The sequence below is a fragment of the Trachinotus anak genome, unplaced genomic scaffold, assembly GCF_046630095.1.
Source record: "Trachinotus anak isolate AG129_WGS33_773 ecotype Australia unplaced genomic scaffold, CSIRO_AGI_Tana_v1 ptg000019l, whole genome shotgun sequence".
Classification (NCBI taxonomy): Eukaryota; Metazoa; Chordata; class Actinopteri; order Carangiformes; family Carangidae; genus Trachinotus; species Trachinotus anak.
The window spans coordinates 4,738,449-4,757,790 of NW_027273870.1; the positions used below are offsets into that span (position 1 = coordinate 4,738,449).

A 19,342-nucleotide genomic window follows, 5' to 3' on the forward strand; every position below is an offset into this window, starting at 1 on the left:
ACAGAACAACAGACAGAACTACATTAGCATTCATTTGGAACTTTGTTTCTGTAAATCTAATATCCATTCTCCTTTCAGCTCTGTTTCAGTCTCTACCAACAACAATATTTGTCTCTCAGTGTTGTTGAGAGTGAACAATGAAGTTTCAGGGCGGAACATAACAATGACCTGATATTTGCTAGAGTTGGGTGGCAAATCTGTTCATCACGAGGATCAGTGCGTATCACATTACACATAGTTATAAGTGAGTGCAATAATATGACCAAATAATGACAGGGAATTGTTCAACTTAATTTTAAGTCATATTACATATATATTACCAGACTAGTTACCATGTGCTGAGCAACAGGCAGAAAGTTATCTTCATTCTCAGCCCACCTTCACTCTGTCACCAGGGTTTCACTGTGACCTTTGAGTTAATATGAGTTCCTGCTGTGTCCACATCAGCCTCTACTCATAGCCCTCAATCGCTTCTCTCTGAGCCCTTGACCATGCTCAGATTAAACTGAACTGCAGCTGGCCTTTAGAGTCTTGTACTGGTTAGTGAAGAGGGGAATGACTTTATTATTCCTACTTACAGTTCGCCCAACACTATCAGTGCTCACTATCAGACGCTGCGTGATCAACCACGAAATACACAAAGCCGAGTGAATGGAAGTTATTCATGATTTATTTATTGTGTTATTGTTATTCTGTGATGTTATGTTGTTGATAGCTAGCTTACAGTTGCATATTTACACATTCAGCAGACGTGGCGCAACATTAGCATTCATTTGGAGTTGTGTTTCTGGCCACCTGATGAATCTAAGTCCAATATTCACTCTACCACATCTAACTGATTTTGGTCCAGTTTTGTGGGCTTAGTTTGATATTTTATCCAAAAAGATAGTGAGTAGGTACTTGAAAAACACCCTCACATCTTCATTCATCATCTCTCTATTTCACACACAAAAGATGCAAAAGTCACTCACTCACTCACACAAAGATGCAAAAGTTTTTTGTTTGTTTGTTTTTTTCAGTGCCGTTGCTTACTTTTGTGTTTTGATGGCATGAATGGAACTAATGTTTCTTCCACTGGCAATGTCCTTCATTGCAAGGTCCGCTGGATTGGAGCCAAACACTCGTTATTAATGGCAAGGTAAATGTTTTTCCCATTCTTTTCACTCTTCTGTGAAGGGTGATGTTAAAGAACATTAAATAAAACAAAAGGAAAAGCAAGGTCTCTTTAAGCAGAACATGTAGCAGAGAATAAAAATGGAAAAATTTTGAGGCCAGATATTTTGCCATAATTTACCTTTTGCTTGTTTCTCATTTAACAAAAAAAAAAAAAGCCTCTCATATATTAAAATCGTACATCCTTCACTATCTCCTTCCATAGAGGAATTTTTCTTGCAAGCAGCAGTTTTACAAACTGTCAAAAAAAAAAGCAGAATACCAATCAGTGTTGGTATTTTAAATATGCAGAATTATTCAAAATATTAATGAAACATGTTGATGTCCATTAAAAGAAAAAAATAGCTGTAGAAACAAATGAATTCACTTTGCTCAACATCTTTCATCCTGAATCTCTGAATGTTGCTGATTGGTTTGTTTTCAGACAAAATTCCTCTTGCACCAATCTGTAATCACTGCAATTAACTTACTGCCCATGAAAACACCAGATAGTATTTACAGAGACCAAACTTGAGTTATTTGATCATTAATGAGTGCAGCTGATAAGGTGATGGTTTCTCCTAAAATAAAAGCATATATCTGACGTAAGGACATCGTTATGGTTGCCCACAGCCTGCTTTTCCTTTTCACTGTACATATAGGCAGCCTTCCAACGCTGTGCAAAAGTAGCACAATGAGAAAACATGCAGAGTGCATTCAGAGGCATAAGGCTCATGAATTCCCAGACATACATGTGATGGTAGACATGTATGGCCAGGGTCATTAATGCTTTGCATGTGATGGATGGTATTAATAAAGGAATGGGCAGCTATCTTCATCTAGGCAGAGGGACAGAGTCACATTGCAGCCATTTATTATTACAGCTGAATATCACCACTTAACTGTGGACTGTCCTGCCACACGGTGCCGACTGGGAGGCTGCAATTCTGCAAAATAGGTACTGATCCCAAGTCTGCGGGCTGGTGTGAAGGACTGACAGAACATTCAACTATGTCCTTGTTCGGATCCAGTCACAGCCAGCATCATTGTACTATGAGCCTGTGGCAGCAGAAACCAGAAACACAAAGATCACTCTGTTTGTTTTATGACGTGGATCTAACACAACCAGAGGGCCTGCAGCTGATTTATGAAATGACAAAAATAATAATTGTAAAAATGTGGTGTGGTTTACAACAATCTCATTCACTACCAAAATAAAACTTTGTAGCCTGACATACTCTATTGAAAACAGGCACAAAAGACCCACACATATTTTTCCATTAGTACTTTAATTCCAAAGTCCTTAGTGAATGATCTGCAAAATACAAATTCACAGCACCCAGAACTGTGAGTCCCGCCAGTTTCAATTCTGTGCGTATGAATAAAATCAGGGTTAACATTACCAATATTATGGTTGATCTACTGTACAGTACCTCACATTAGAACTCTTAAAAACAAGAACATGCAGGCAAACAGTCATTCAGTACCACTGAGACTCTCTTTTTTTAATTTATCATAGGGTGAAGGTTCAGGACTTAACAGCATAGGAGAAGATTCTTACACACATTACTATACTGCCCCCTGCAGGACAGACACTGTAAGGCAACATTACTTGTCTCTAAACAGAGCAGGCACAGCAGAGAGAATGCTTAATTTCACTAAAGTATTAACATTTTAAAGCCAACACAAATGAAAATATTTCCATTTTTACTTCAAGAACTTATTTTAGTGTACAGCATGTGTTTCTATGCAGCAGGTTAGTAAGTATGAGTCCAGGGATTTTCAGTAAAGTGCCTTATGAAAGAGTAGCACCCTGAGTCATAAAGTCTGACATGCATCTAGCTCGCTGAAATCGTAACGTTAGAGATGAAATCCTGCATGTACACTTGTACTGTACAGCAGTTCTCTACTGGCTTCTCAACAGGCATCTCTATTCAAACAATTAGAACTTAAAGAGATCACGTGGTCATTTGCAAATTCACAAGGATTGGAAAAAATAAAAGAGCCACTGCCAATTGTACCTTCAACAGTCTGCTCTGTCTGGTTCACAGTTTCCCCACTAACTCCCTCCTTACTTTAAAAAACACAAGACAAACAAGCTTGGTCCTCTCCTCCGAAATATTTAAGAATGAAATTGTGACAGGAGTGGAATGAAGGGAAGGAGAATCCGTGACTGTAATTCTTGATTTCCAGTTCAAAACTAATGATGAGGTGATAAGAAAAAAACTGTAAAATTCAGGGTGCATCACATTTGGTCACCACTAGTGGGAATGATATGTGTGTTACATAAAAGCTTGTTTAGTCAGTTTTAGTGATGGCTTTTGGGAAATATTATAAATTAATGACAAGGCTACACTGTGTTTGTTTCCAACTTTACAAGTACATTTTTTTACTTCTGCTAAATCACAAACAATGTCTTGGCCTAAAATGAAAACCATCAAGTGTTGTAGAGGACTACAGGATACACATTCCTGGCACAAACTTTTTAAGCCACAGTCTACAATTGCTTTTTCACTGGCCTCAAAGTATTGAGTGCTGGGATTAAAGAGTAGCCCATCACAGAGTTTAGGAGATGATGCGAATGCCAAAGTACTTCTTGAGCTGCTCGAGGAAGATGAAGGTGAGCACTGTGTGGGGAATCAAGCGGATCCCTGCTGGGACGAGACCCTGCAACAGAACGCAGCAGATTAGATTATTATTACTTGCAGTTCTCTCCCATCACAAATGTCAATTTAAAGCTACAATTACAATGCAAGTCAGGTAAACAATACCTTCATTCTGAAACATAATAATTCCTTATTATGCCCAGTGCTGCAAATGCGATTTTTTTCCTTTCCAACATCAATCATTTATGTTGCAGTGCAAATGAAACTCTGTTCTCCCACACAGCACTGGGATCAGCTGGGCAGGTTACCGACACATATTTGTGTTTTAATATATGCAACAACATCACATCATAAGAAGCTACCGTATGTGAATACAATATTCATCCAAAACACAGCCTGCACTGAGGAGACTCATTATACACAGCCCAGAGTTATTGTTGTGCATCCAGCCGATTATTCTAAATTATATTGATGATAAAATATTGATATGATAAATCAGCTTCCAGACCACCAAAGCAAAAGTGATTGGTTTGCTGTGAAAAATGAAGATGTTGTTAATAACTTTACAACCTGCATCCCTGGGGGGGCCTGATAGCTGATGGTTAGGGTGTATGCCACATAGGTGCAAATGCCCTGAGCAGCGAGTCCGCAGCGCGACTCCTGGCCGGCTGGAACATTCGCTGCACGTCATTCCCCTACTCTCTCCTCGCATTTCCTCTCTGTCTCCACTATTGTTGTCCAATAAAGTCATTAAATGCCCCCCAAAAAAGAAAAAAACCTACTAATACTACTAATAAATACCCTGCATGGAGGATGGGGAAGCATCAGAACTCTTGACATTTTTCACCAGTGAACCATGAACCTCCCGCTGTGACACACAGTTAGCCAGTTGAGCTAACTGTAAGCTATTGATATTGTAAGCGATTTGTCTGATTTCTATGGCGTCAGGTCATACGACCTCCTCATAAATGTGGGAGTTCCTTTTAAGAAACGGAGAAATGTTAAGCAGGACAACAGCTTCTGACTTATTCACTGTTTTTACTAAAGCCAGCAATAGAAGCCAGCATGAGTTCATTGACAAGGTTCTGCAGGATTGATTTATGGTATTCTGGTTGAAAAACAGGTAAGTTAAGATGAATCTACTCAATTCATTTGTCTGTATGTAAATGCATTAATATGTATTTTATGGTCCATACATTCCCTGCAGAATCACTTATACTGGTAAATCACCTATTACTACCCTGGACTGAATGTTTTTAACCAGGAAAGAGGTCTCCTTTTTAGGTAACACTGGTCAGTGCATCCAGCAGTGATCCTGACTGACAGTAAGTCAAATAACTGCAATAATAAATTTAAGAACCTGTAAGGAACTCCTGATTAACAGTGGCACTAAATAACCATAATAGGGTGTTAATGTACACGGTGTAGGGGTGTTTTTTTTTTTTACCTTGTAAAATGCCAGTGGGCCCAGCTTGGCGGTCTCTCGTAAGCAATGTGTCACCCCCTGAAGAGAGAGGGTGAGAATGAACATAGGGAAATGGAGAAGATGGATAAGAAGACAGGAATGAAAGGATTAGAGGAGACGATAAAGGGGGATGAGGAGGGATCTACTCACTGTGTACTCTCCCTTTGAGCTCATCAGTCTCGTCTTTAGTACGTCCAGAGGTTGACACAGGAACGTAGCGCAGCCTCCCTGCAGAGGAACAGTTCACACGAGCTGAGCTCAGTCGACAAACCAGCCTTGTAACACTTCACACACCGACTGAGACCCGATACTTACGGCAATGAAGCTGGAAAGAAAATGTGTGAGTATGTTATCTCCCATCATCCCTGTTCCCAACACCAGCTGCTTGGCCTGGTCATAACATGCCAACTAAAGGGGGAAAAACAGGAGAAAATGAGGAAAAAATGAGAATCTGTGTCCCACAATCCTTCACTGCTTTCAAATCAGCATTGTCTAGATGTGAAACATGGCTCCCATGTCTGTGTTCTGTTGTTGTTTCTGTGCACATGGTGGTCACATGTTGAATGAGGTTTATTAACTGGGTTGACCTTTATATAAAAAAAGTTACATGATCAGTCAAAAACGCTGCATAAATAACAACCAGTCAGCATCCAGTTTTAAAATGTCTGTATTTGGCTCCCCCTAGTGGTAGTACAAAAAAATGACACCGTGGTAAGCTGATATTGTCAAATTTACTTGTCTTTACAAACAATAAATAAACAATAAACTGACATTAACAATTACAGTATGATCATTACAACCGATTTTTGGACCTGAGATATTTTACACATAGGGTCAGAAATATTTTGAAGACATCTGCTCTGCAAAGCTGCATGTTTGATTTGATTGAAATAAAAACATCTCAGAGACATGGATCAGTCAGGGGACATTTGACTTTCTTGTTCAGCTTTAAAAAGTGGGGCTGAGGTTATCTGGATTAATGCATTATGCATTATATTTACATGGAACCATTTGAAGTGGCCTATTCATCTAGGAAATGGACTCCGCATTAATAAATGAATGTACCTTTGATTTAATTCTCTCTAAGTAAATTATCTTATTTAAGAGCTTCCAGAGGGATGCTGAATTTGACATAACCTTTAATGTGACTAGTAAATATGTTCATGTGTTTAAGAATAAATGGAGTGAAATTGTGTTAAAGTAAAATACAAAAATGAAGAAACAGAAATTTATCTTCAGCGGCCTAAGAATCCCCTGGGTCTCTTTCATACTTAAAAGGTTATTTAAAATGCTTCTAAGTTACAAAGGTTCCACCTGATGAAGTTAAACCCATCACCAGACTGTGATGATGTGATGTGGTGTGACTTGCCTGTCCAACAGTGACCATCGCTCCTCTGCTGGAGGCCATGGTGGCTCCTGAGAATAGTCTCCTAACACCCTCTGTGGGACGGGACAGAGGTCAGAGGTCAGACATGATGTCACTGAGTGCTGTATATGACATTACACACACTATAGTGCTTGGGATCTACCTTCTCTGAAGACTCTGAAGAGCCCATCGATGGCATGTTTGTAGCTGAAAGAAAACAAAACAAAACACCAACGTTAAATTACAGTAAACGATTAAGAAGATCTAAACTGACGAATGAAAATTATACCACTCACTTTCTCCTCAGCTCGGGTGGCAGTTTCATGTCGTTCTGCATCCTTCAAGCAAACACAGTTCAGAACTTTTGATTGCACTATTTCCTGGTTTTAACCATGGACCAAAAATAACCATAAATGCATTCAAATGAATGGGAAAACTGGTGGCAGACATACATAGACTCCACTGAATATTAATGCCAGTTTGAACATTGTCATAGCATCTTACCTGACATTCACCATGTCTGCCGGCGTACCAACAAACCCACCAGTGAAACCTGTTGGCACATAATCCTGCATGGGTGACACCGCACGCGTGCACATGTGTACTGTTTGTGTGTGTGTGTCTGTGTCTGTAAGAGAGAAAGAGAGAGACAGAGAGACAGAACATGTGTTTGCTCCCACCTCCAAAGGCTCCCAGCAGGACCTTCTGGTAGAAGGGCATGGGGCCCTGGTTTTTGTTGCCCATCATGTCCCTCACTGTCTCATAAATGGCAAATCTGGTGAGAGAATAGGACATCTGAGGGAAGGGGAGGGGAGGAGAGGAGAGGAGAGGAGAGGAGAGGAGAGGAGAGGAGAGGAGAGGAGGATTCAATTAAAAAAAAGTCTGGCAGATGGATGAATCCTGTACTCTGCTCAGTGGATCCACCCTACAACGTTTACAGACCTGCTAAACACAGTGCAACCCTTTTATGTTTTATACAACTATCCTCCTGATGTATTTTTAGTATCCTGCTGCCACAAACCAGCTATTTTGTGTGCCTGCACATGAAAACAACATTACCACATGAAGTGTTTTTCAGAGCAAACCTACAGAGGCAACAATATGAATCTCTTTGATTATAATTACAATGCACCAGTTACAGGATATTTATTCAAAACCCTGTTCCAATGTGACCTGTCATACTCTCTCTTTTTTAAAGCAGAAAAATGCAGAAGTTGATTGTCATGAACACATTGTGGTTATTGTTTCGGTGAGATTTATATTATTGTTTGGTGTTTTTTAGCTATTAAATTTAAAAATGTACACAGTCATAATTATAATTAGTAAAATCATTCTCTTTGTAATAAAAATGAGACTAAAATCATATGTCTGTGTTTCATTATATAAACATTTAGATTTTAATTCAGTATGTTTGACTACAAGAGCAAGAACATACCCTGGTCCTGGTCAAGGATCTAGGCACAGGCTGCTGACAGACCCCAAACTCATTTTAACAGAAATGATGGGATGTCTGTGGGGAGAAGAGCGAGAAGCTGCAGACACATACACACCTGTCTACAAAGGGAGGCAGAGAGGCCATTATAAAGAGCCAGCACCCCGTCATTCTTCACCACATGTATGGCCATCCCCACCATCCTCTTCTTCACCTCCTGCTGTGTCTGCAGGTGTACCTGGAAAGACAGAGATGTGCTTGGATTAGTGTTATTTTCAATACAAAGTGAGGCACCTCAGTGGCATGATAAAGAAAACATCCGACAGAGACACAACAAATCTGCAGACACAGACAATGCGTGATCCTGTTGGGGTTGAGACAGCAATTTTTTCTTCTTCTTCCTCCTTGTGGCGTGACTTAGACACACTAGTTAACATATTTAGGCAACTAAGTCTGTCACCTCTTAACGGAGTGCTCCAGTGGTTTAGAATTGCATGTCCTTTAAGTTGGGGGCCTTGTGAGAGACAAGAAAAGTAAATAATAGTAGTAAATAATATGGGTCAAACTCCAAACACACTGGATCCTACACTTCCCATAGTGCAACTCTATGTTTTATTAGCTGCCTGGTAAATGCCCGCACCTTTCATACTCACACCTCCAGTTTTTTAACACAGTCTTTCTGTTAAAATCTTTAGTCCCTGATGAGATTTTTTTTTTAGATCTGAAAAAGCTCCACCAACCATCAAGTAGTAATAACCATAATGAGCAAAATGACCTAAATTGGTGGAGCAGTTATAATACCATGTCTCTAAATGTCTGAGCAGTGCCAATGTATGTGTATGAGAGTGAGAGAGTGTGTGTGTGTGTGTGTGTTCTTGTCAGAGGTCAGCAGCTCTACAATGTGGCCTTTCGTCCTCTGTTCTAATCAGTATCTAAGTCTGAAGGCCACTAAGCCTTTCAAAACACAATGTTTCCCCTGTCTCATCACCAATCCTTTTTAATGGTTGCTTGATTCATCATTCTTTCAATCATTTCCTCAATTTCCTTACATAATCTGTTTAGTCACTACTTCTTGGTCTACACCGACACACTGGTTACAGCCCAGACCAAGCCAGATTTTATTATAGCACTCAATGACTCCCAAACTCCAACAGTCAACCAGTTAGAGATTGAAATTTGTGAGCACTACTGAGAAACAAACAAAATCTTTTAATAAAGTACTGGTCACTGCATCTAGATAGAGATTACCCCTTCAGATGTGTCAAAGCTGGTTTTAACTAAGTTTTTCTGCCTAACTTTCTTTCAGCACCTCTGGAGCACACAGGGCCGTCATCACGGCTCCTAAAAGAAGAAATGAAAACACGATTAAAGTCTACAGCTGCTAGCAACAGCTCTGTGAGGTTGTGAGCTAATTGCTAGTGTCAGCATGCTAACATGCGCACAGTGCCAATGCTAACATACAGAGTTTTAGCAGAAATAATGTTTTCAATTTAGGGTGTTAGCCTGCTAACATTTGCAAAGTAGCACAACATCAGACCAACGTCAAATTTTGGTTGGATGAATGAATGAAAAACGGGTTGACATCAAAACCCAACATAGGCTAACTGACATTTTGATGTTTAGCTGATGTTTCGTAGCGGTTTGGCTTGGCTCACTACTAGAATGCCAATATTTTTGGAAGACGTTGGATTTTGGATTACTTAACAACACAACTTAAAACCAACAAAATATCAATGTCAGCTGTCGGCAGTATTCTACATCAAATTAACGTTGGCATTGTCACCTCACGTCATAAACCTACATTCAAATACCAACATCTAATGAGGTTGGTGGTCAGCTTCCTGCCTGCAGGGAATGTTTTGACCTGATGATGGCGAAAGATGAAAGTTTAAGGGTTCACCAAAGTTATTATGATTCATATACACGTATTCTGAGGTGGACATGAATGTTTCTACCGAATTTTGTGCCAATCCATCTCGAAGATGAGAAATATTAAACAGGATGGACTGACAACTTCAACCTCCTGGTGGAGCAACAGGTAAAGTCATTAAATACTAAGGTCATTTCAAACCATTCACTAGAAACCAAACACATTTTCACTGCAATTGATCCAATAGTTGTTAAAATATGTCAGTCTGGACCGAAGTAGTGGACCAACCAACAGACACTGCCATTCATATCTATATTGATATTCACTATCACAGCTAAAAACCTGCAATAAAATCTTACAGCCTTGAAAACTGGACACAATCTATTTTTGAGTCAGGTTTCAGTCTGTGGAAAAAAACAACCTATAACTTGAAGGAATGTAAAGTGGACATAAGCAGGACTGACTCTGGTGTTTTCCTGAAAGCTCTGGTAAAGGGAACCACACTGTGTTGTGCAAAAATGTGTTAAGACAATGTCCTATTGAACCAACAGCAAGCTAGTGTGCACGGGAACACTTGTGCTCACACTGTGGTGAAATATTACACCCAGATGCGTTGGTAAGTGTTTGGATACAAGATTGTCTTCTTAGGTGAAGTCTGACAAATGCTGTTCTGCAACTCTGCTGTATCAGCTTAGGATAACAATAGCGTGGCCTATCTGTGGGTGTAATAGATGCCTGGGTTAACACAAAGGAGGAAGTCAATAAAACATGACTAGGCACTCTTTGCACTGTGATATGTGTGTTAAGTGTCAAGTGCTGAAAACCACTCTCGCATATTCTCTACTCCAAATTACACCTCAGTCCCAAATTTAGCTGCTAGCTTTTACAGTAATGTGCCCAGCATTATGAAGCCATTACCGTTTTAAGCTTTGTACACTGTTGCGTCAAAGTCACCATCCGTCTCAACGTCCACTGACAGAGACAAACTGAGTTCTCATTTGTGTGTCTTGTACACTGTGGGTAAAATGTTTCAACAGTACTTAATGAGTGAGGAACTGTGATCTGTGATTTAATCACTGTCAGCTCAGCTCGGAGGTGTGTGCTCATTGGTTCATTTTATTCCAGGATGAAAGTTCTCTGGGAAACCACAAAAATGGTTGAAGTGTTAAGATAAAGGACTGTGGCAATGAATTTATATTATTGTCAATCGGTAGAATGATCTTGTGACGATGAAATCTTATGATGTGGTCATTTTACAAATTTCTGTTGCTCACATGAATCATTCTGAACAAGATGTAATTTATTAACAAAACTGGTTAACCAAGTTTGTGTTTTACACACATGAAGAGTTTGGTCTCATGCAACACACAACAGCGGGGCACAGTCCACTACTTTGAAGATTTCACACGTGATTTTCCATGCATTTGCCTCGTTGTGATATTTACTGTAATATGTGAAAACAAATCCACTCTGCCGTCTTCTAAATTTATGGAATTATCCATTATCAACAAGGTGTTACCACAACACTGAAGTGTCAACAGCCTGCACAGTCAACATACTGCTGCTGTACAGACTGTACTGATTGTTTTGATTGGTGTAAAACTACATGAGCACTACAAAGCAATCAGTGAGTATTTGGACAGTGACACATTCTTTTGTTCTGCTGCCTCTGTACTCCAGCACAATGGGACTCAAGAGAAACAGTGACTTTGAGTTTGAAGTGCTGACTCTCAGCTGCAATACATATTAGGTGAACAGAGTAACTTGTAGCCTTTTCATTGTTGTACTGTTGGGAGGGGTTGGGGGGGGGGCATTAAAGGGGCAACAAGTCGCCCTCAAACACTCTTAAGGACAAAGTAAACATTTGCCCTCATAATCATAACTTCATTTCAAATCTTATCTACGGGAGTGCAGGGTCAACACAACGGTAAATGTGTTACAGCACATACACGGCTCATGGAAGCAAAACACTTAGTGCCCAACTGCCACAATTAATGCCAAAAATTGCACTTCTTCTTGGAGTCACAACTCAATTAAGTCTGACTACACAGATATGACATACAAATGTATGGATTCAATGTGATTTGCACTTTCTGAGGATGTCATTATTTCTGAGGTTCATCAGAAATAATGACTGAGAATGATTACATTTTAATGTTGTCTTCACTATCAAAGTAATCCAGTGACTGCTGTCTGTATGTGCATAGGTGCGCCACAAAAAGGAGCTGCTAATAACGAACTGTGTACTTTTAATGCTGTGAAATGCAAAATGTAAACAAATATAAGTTAATATACTTTAGCTGTATAGTTTGAGCCTCTTTTTTAATTTCTTTTTTTACACACTTGAAAAAAAAAAGCACTTGCAGCTTGGGCTCCAGTTGCCTTGTTTTCTTCTGAGGGGTGGGGGGCAGAGGGCAACTTTGTCAAACATTAAAAGCCCTGGTTTAAAGAAATGGATCCAAGAAACTAAAAGGCTTGAGGATCTCACTTCACTACAGTTTGGGATAAATTACTGTGCTTTAGGATACTTGCCGATCTTACTTCATAAAAACACACATTTGTTCAGTGTGTAGTATGTGTGATTGTTCTTTTATATTTTATTTTTAGATGTTGTTTGATGAAATCCAAAAGCCAAAACAGGCCAGGTCTAAAAATACAGTTGTTTTCAGTACTGAGAGAAGAGCGGTAACACAGCCACACTGAAAACTACTACTGCTGCACTAATTACAATCTTTATGAACACTGAGGCAACTAAATCACCAGACTCAAAATTTAATGCTTCAGTCCTATGGCACTATAATTTCATATGGCATCACCAGCAGAGAGGCAACTTAGGACAGAAACGAAGCACTTTAGAGGACATTTTTACTGCAAAGTGCTGATTCCCAGCCTTGTCTGCATAATTACACAGCCCATGACTTCCAGTTAGTGTTATCTGGGTCATGTGCTGCTGACTTCAGTGCAGCCTGAAGAGAGGTACAAGTAGAGTGGGATTTTTGGCACAGGGTTTAGATGTACTGGTTTACTCTATTATATTAACAAGAATGAACAGACACACACACACAGACACACACACACCTGCTGTCAGGCAATGACAGGCTGCACCACCACCACCCAAAGCTCAGTCAGTGTGATCTTATTCAACCTAATGAACCATTCATAAATTCATATCTAAAACTACAGCTACAGGCATTGTGTGCACTTTCTCTCTCTCTCATACTTGTTTCACACTGAACAGTTGCCTTAACCTGTGCCCTACATTTTAACTGCTCTGCACATCCTCATCGACATAGCAGTGATACTACAAAGACATGTGACACCTCGGCGTGGCATGATCACGGAAAGCCCACAGCAGCCACAGGAAACCCTCGGTGAAAGCTTAAAACGAGGCAGCAGTGTGATGAGCAGTCGCGGGATAAATGACTGCTATCCGGCCTGTCTCCTGTATCCACTCCTGGAAACAGCTGTAGCCTGGTGCTCAGGCCTACACCCCAGCGGACCCTCACTGGCCCCCAGCTCCCCTCACCTTGAGGAGATCCAGGGGATGCGTGCAGCAGGCGGCCCCGCAGGACGCCAGCCCACCGAAATACCACCGCGACATCCGCTTCTCGGTCATGGTGCCTTCCTCCGCAGTCGTCCGGTGCAGCTACAGCGGTGACTTCCTTCCTCCCAGCCCGCCTCGACACGCTGTCCGCCTGCTCTGTCGGCTGCCTTGCAGGAGCACAGCTGGCAGCGGCTTGTGGTCTACGGGACACGGATAACCTCGTTAATCTTCACACATCCCGATAAGAGCCAGCGCCAGGGACCGGAGGACTTTAGGCTCTAGCAGCATCGTGCACACTCCCTCCACATGATGTGTGTTTAGGCGTGACAGACCGTGTGTGTGTGTGTGTGTGTGTGTGTGTGTGTGTGTGTGCACTGTCTGCTGCGTTTAGGCCACGACCTCCAGCTGTAGACAGAAGACAAGAGCGCAGCCAATTGCCACCTTGGACGGCGGAGCTGCCTACCCGGCCCGGCACCCGGGATCTAAAGGTCGACAGCGGGGAATGAGAATGCTAAAGCCGAGCAGCACAGACTCACATACCCCACTTTCACCACTACGAGCCGTCAAGCGGTTTTTAAAGAGATACGCAACCTTCCTGCAGCTGTAGAAAGGCCAAATGTCCCCCTGTCTCTTTAAGAGGACCGTGCTCCTCACTGGAGCAGAAACTCCAGTGAATGAAAAAAAAAAAAAAAACTGTAACAAGTGTGTACATGTCCCCTTTGATAAAAGACCCGAAAACACTCCTGTTTGTTACAGTGAGGTGAGTTTCACTGACATCCACTGAAGAAGCCAGTGTGGCAGTGTGTGCGCATTGTGTCTCCTCACCCAGTGGCAGCAGCTTCAAGCAGTGTGACTCAAATTTTTTGTATTTAATTTAACTAATGTGTCATCTGGGAAATTAAACACACCAGACTCAAATAAAGAAGCCTACACACTCATTCCAGGTGACTGAAATGAAGTAAATAAAATAATTACTGCCTATAGAGGTCAGTGATTAGCTTCCATCGTGGGCCATTTTGTTCAGCATAGTTCTCCTAATGCATTTTGTCTCGAATATTTTATTTCTTTTAAGAATTAACCAGACTTGTAAAACTGGTTGCATTGTACTGCATGAGTGTAGCCTGTCTGAGGGCAGATGCAATCTTACCCACTATAGAGTAACAGCACCTACAGTACATATGGCAATAAATCACTCATGCATACAAATGTATGTGTGCATGCCCCCCCCCCCACCCCCCCAACACACACACACACACACACACACACACACACACAACCCTGTATAGATAAGTGGCATAGATAATGGATGGTTTATCCACACCCAGGAAACTTCCATTTATGTCTGATGTCTATCGGGGTGTAAACTATCTGTGTTTCAGATAGGAATCATTGCAAAAAGGCCAAAACTTTTTGTTGAAGGGCCAAATTTGGCCCATGGGCCACTGTTTGGCAGTGGCCTTCCACTGGTGTAAAATCATATGAAGAAAATCTCATTTGTGTGGCCGTCTTCAGAGGGGCAGAGCAAAATCGAAACAACAGTTAACTTTTTCTTACGTTAATGCTTATGACTGTCATGAAATACTGGCGGCGGCTGTCGATATTAATAGTTTCCATGTTAAGATCTCTGCCTCCGTTCAATGCAAGGTCAGCTTGCTGCACAACTGCACAACTAATTTTGTCATGAAGCACATGATAGTAGGGTGCCTCTCATTTTTAAGTGGTTAATAACTCAAGTTTGTCAGTAGTTCTTTACATCTTTGGCTTGCTTGATGTTAACGTTAACTCTGTTTCAGACTGTCTCACTATGTGGGTAAGTAAATCCAAGGTGAATTATATAGCTTATGTAGCTTAGCTAGCATATATCTTAATACTTGTAGCCTTTTTTTAATGAAACATGGTGTCTGAAACTACTTAATAAAGCATAAATCTTACATTTGTGTTGATTGTCCAGTATGTTTCCATGCTGTTGCTTGCTGGGTTAGGGTTAGAGATATTACCACTATTTTAACTATTCGTTTTCCCTAAAGGAAGTTACTCCTGCTGATTTGTAATTTTTAGCAGAGAGATGGCAAAAAATGAGGGGGAAAGAGATGAGGAAGACAGGCGGCCCAGTTTGGCTGTTACCTAAACACCAGGGTGCCCCAAGCTTTCCGAAACTTTACGATAGGAAACACCCAGGACTGTCTCCCATTCATGCAGTGGATATGACAGACGGGTTGCTAGAGTTGTTTGCCAACAGGGGACAAATTATATCTGCTGGGACTCAGTGTTATGTAAATCAAATAATATAAGCTGAAAGCTGCAGAGTATTGATTCTCATTTGATTTTTTTTTTTTAATTCAGTGTTGATACCAAATATAGTGCAAGTAATAATATTTGATGCAGGATGAATGGGATGTTATTTAAGCTAAATCATATTCTCTGTCAAGATAAATGCAAAGTGAAGTGAAATAGTGTTTAAATTGCAGTTGAGGTTGCTAGGTGATAAATACGTTGTCTCAAGTGCAACCTGCAACTGAAAATAAACTTACAGTTTTTAAATTAGAAATATCTTAATCAGGAAAGTTATAGACTTGTTTGTTCCTTTCCAACAAAGAGGAACTTTTGGCACAGTCCAGAGAGCAGCAGGTCTTTGCATACCACCCTCTTGCCCTGTGCCCTCAATAACAGCCCTGAATCTGTTCTTCTGTGTTGTGCAGAGTTAGCAGGGCACCACGCAGGCAACACTAAATGGAGACACTGTCAAATATCTGCTCCTTTTCTTGGCTGGCTTTTGGCACCATGTTGTGTCAGTTTCTGTGATAGTATCTCCAGTGACAGTTTGTCTGTCAGAAATTTATAGCAGTTCAACCATCCACAAGGACATGTACTGGCATGTCTGAACCTTAAAGAGGTTTTACAAAATGGAAAACCTAAAGCAATTATGTCTTTGCCTTAGACTTTATTGCAAACATGCTGCATTGGTAAACAATGACAGCAGGAGAACAGCTCTTAATCACGTGTCATCAATCGTTTGCATGATCTTGTCCACTCTGTGTATATATAAATAAGCAGTCGGTGTCATGATTTAGTAAGTGACAGTTGTTTGCTTTCAAGAGAGCACATCAGATACTTAGTGTCTACTGCCCCCAGGTGTATTATGTCTGCTGTCACTACACATAGTGGTAGAGGATCAATGACTGGGATCAATAAGTTGTCTTGATGAAATACATTTCCAGTAGTCTTGCACACACAAGGTGTACACATAAGGTCATTAGAAAGAGGGGAATACTCCACTGTTTCACAGTGCTTGAAAGCAATACAGAGGATGCAGTGGTTTTGCAGGGAAGATATTGTGCATTATCATACAAAGCTTATATCTAATGTTGAAAAGACAACCAGTTGTAGGGGAAAGCAAATGCATATATTTATTGTGCATAAGTGATTATACATCAAAAGACTGTCATTAACAAAAAAGTGAAAGTGGACAATGCAATGTCATGTTAATGTTACTAAGTCAACTGTTAGGTAGCAAAAGCTAGATGAAACATTACACCCAATGACTACTTTTATATCATGGTGAGAATAAAAACTACTGCATTCATTGTTATACCTGTGTTATAGTCATTTGTTAGAAACATGAGTGTCACCTCAGAGCTCTCCTATAGCCTGAGGACACTGGGAGAAAATTTAAAACAGTTTTGTTCAGATCAGTAACAAATTATTTTTTGTCAAACTACATCAACAAAATGACTATTACTAGAAATTGTAATAAATGTAAATCAATTTAACATAAATATTAATAATTATTCCTCATATGGCAGTAAAACAAGTGAGCTGTAAAACTTAGACAGCAGGAAGGTTTACAATGATGTCAACAAAAGAGCACTGAATATGTGCAAATTGCAGAACCACAAAAAAAAAACACACAAAAAAAACACATGTACAAACAAAGTATAAAGAAATAAATAAAAAGAAAAAAATAAAGAGTAAATTTGCCTGGGAGTGCAAAAAAAGTAAATAAACGAGCATTACTGACTGCCCACTCATTTGCAATGAAAACACCAGCATACACAGAAGTACGATGTACACTGGCCTTCTGTACACAGACTGCCCACACACACACATATACAGACACACACGCACAAACACAAGCAGAGGCAGAGTGGTATTTGAGAAATGTAAGTCACACACATTAATAATCATCTAAACATCTAAAATCCTCCCACAGTTCATTTCAACTCCCACTCTGACACAACGCCTTTAAATAATGTAAATTCTGTTAAAGCCCCATTGCTGTGTAGTTAATCATGGAAAAAAAGTCTGATGAAATCCACGTTATAACTTGAAGAAACAAACTCAGCTGTATCAGATATCTAATTTAAAACTAAATATAGGCTGATTATTTTCTAACGGATTGTGACCTTGGAGTTTCCAGAAGCTTGTCTGACCAGGTTGTGAGCTCTGAGTTTGTTTGTACCTCGCATTGTCCAATACAGTGACCTCATACAAAAGATTTTTCTTGTTGCTTCACCTCCCCTGCTGCCGCTGTGTGTGGGTTGTCCTTCGCTGCTCCTCCGAAAACAGGCAGCACTCTTCCACCTGGGGGAGAAGAGCCAACATGCAGCAGAGAGCCCCCCACCAGGAGCAGCAGGCTGGCCCCCCAGCCAAGGTACAGGGCTGGACCCAGCTCTCTCTTTAGAGGTGCTGCAACATTCGGATCATAGAAGTCCCTGATGATTGCATGGGCCGTCCAACAGATGGGTATCAAGTAGGCAAGGCCAGCCACAAGGAAGAGCACCCCTGCTATCCTTCCCAGCCGAGCCTTGGGGGCCTGGTTACCGTCACCAAGGCAGTGAGTACACTTGGCCCCTGCCACCGCAAGCATGAGAGCCAGAAGGCAGAGGAGCAGGGAGAGGACAGTGAGGCCCCGGGCGGCTTGGGCAGACATGGGCAGCGCCAGGGTGGAGTCATAGGTCTTGCATTGGATCTGGCCTGTGCTCTGAGACAGGCAGTTCATCCACAGTCCCTCCCACATCACCTGAGCAATCACTAGCTCTCCGCCTACGAAGGCAGACACACGCCACAGAGGAGCCGCGCACACCAGTGCCCCGAACACCCAACCCAGTACAGCCAAGACCAAGCCCAGCAGCTGGAGACCTGTTGATGCCATGATCACTGAAGAAACCTTAGAACGCTCTCAACATCAACAAAATGTTCCTCAGAAAATCCAGAGTCCAGATTTTATTCTGGTTTTACTCACAAGGAGGTTGTTGAGAGCTTAGTAGGCCTACTCAGGGACTGAAGGTCAAATCTTCTCACAGTATATTCTCAATCATTCAGTGAGGTCTCCAGGGACTGTGAGTTGGTGAGACGGGTCCCCTTCTTCTCCTCAGGACTTTTGCTTGTTTAACACCTAGATATGTAAATGTCACATCATTTTCAGCAAATTTATGTTAAAGAAAGAAACTTTAAATCAACTCAGAAATAAAACATACTAGATTTTAGCTCATCTTTAAAACCATTAAATAGGAGTCTCAATGTAATTGTAAAAGTAAGTATTAAAAACTCCAGCTTGACCTTTTTTCTTTGGTTTAAGCAATTTACCACTAAATTCCACAGCTCCAGCAAAACCATATAAAACTTACTTTTCAATCAGATGTCCTAGGATGATGTGTTAACGGTTCTTTGCGTGTGTCCGTGGTGGTATAGTCGTGTGATGTGAGTAGCTGGTGTCTTTCTCCTGTAATGACTGTCCAGCTTGTCCCTCTGGATCTCATACACAGGGGCGTAGGAGGGCAGCAGTGTGTAATACTGCATACTAAATACATACACACACACGCACACACACACAGACCTAGTTATGCAAAAAAAAAAAAAAAAAAAAAAAATGACAGTACAAGGACACTTTGTTTCAGACATTGTTGT

General features: G+C 40.9%; 2 protein-coding genes across 2 annotated transcripts; both read right to left on the bottom strand.

The window, feature by feature from the left end:
• Nucleotides 1-2,422: 2,422 nt before the first annotated feature.
• slc25a10b (solute carrier family 25 member 10b) lies at nt 2,423-14,001 on the bottom strand. The gene is made up of 11 exons (XM_071504160.1): nt 13,418-14,001; nt 8,140-8,259; nt 7,270-7,384; nt 7,094-7,142; nt 6,886-6,927; nt 6,753-6,796; nt 6,593-6,663; nt 5,539-5,631; nt 5,374-5,451; nt 5,206-5,262; nt 2,423-3,819 (listed from the first exon to the last, which is right to left on the bottom strand). The coding sequence occupies exons 1-11, from the start codon at nt 13,505-13,507 to the stop codon at nt 3,718-3,720; spliced, it is 861 nt and encodes a 286-aa protein (XP_071360261.1). The 5' UTR covers nt 13,508-14,001; the 3' UTR covers nt 2,423-3,717.
• Nucleotides 14,002-17,785: 3,784 nt separating this feature from the next.
• On the bottom strand, nt 17,786-18,728 carry LOC139636268 (claudin-9-like). The gene has a single exon (XM_071504161.1). It carries the CDS (start codon nt 18,585-18,587, stop codon nt 17,919-17,921), a length of 669 nt encoding a protein of 222 aa, XP_071360262.1. The 5' UTR covers nt 18,588-18,728; the 3' UTR covers nt 17,786-17,918.
• Between the last annotated feature and the right edge of the window lie 614 nt (nt 18,729-19,342).

Coding starts and splice junctions, on each gene's coding strand:
- slc25a10b (XM_071504160.1), bottom strand. CDS start 13,507: ATGACCGAGAAGCGGATGTCGCGGTGGTATTTCGGTGGGCTGGCGTCC. Junction 5,452..5,538: donor TTCTTTCCAGCTTCATTGCC/GTAAGTATCGGG, acceptor GTTCCTCTGCAG/GGAGGCTGCGCTACGTTCCT. Junction 3,820..5,205: donor GCCCACTGGCATTTTACAAG/GTAAAAAAAAAA, acceptor GTTCTGTTGCAG/GGTCTCGTCCCAGCAGGGAT.
- LOC139636268 (XM_071504161.1), bottom strand. CDS start 18,587: ATGGCATCAACAGGTCTCCAGCTGCTGGGCTTGGTCTTGGCTGTACTG.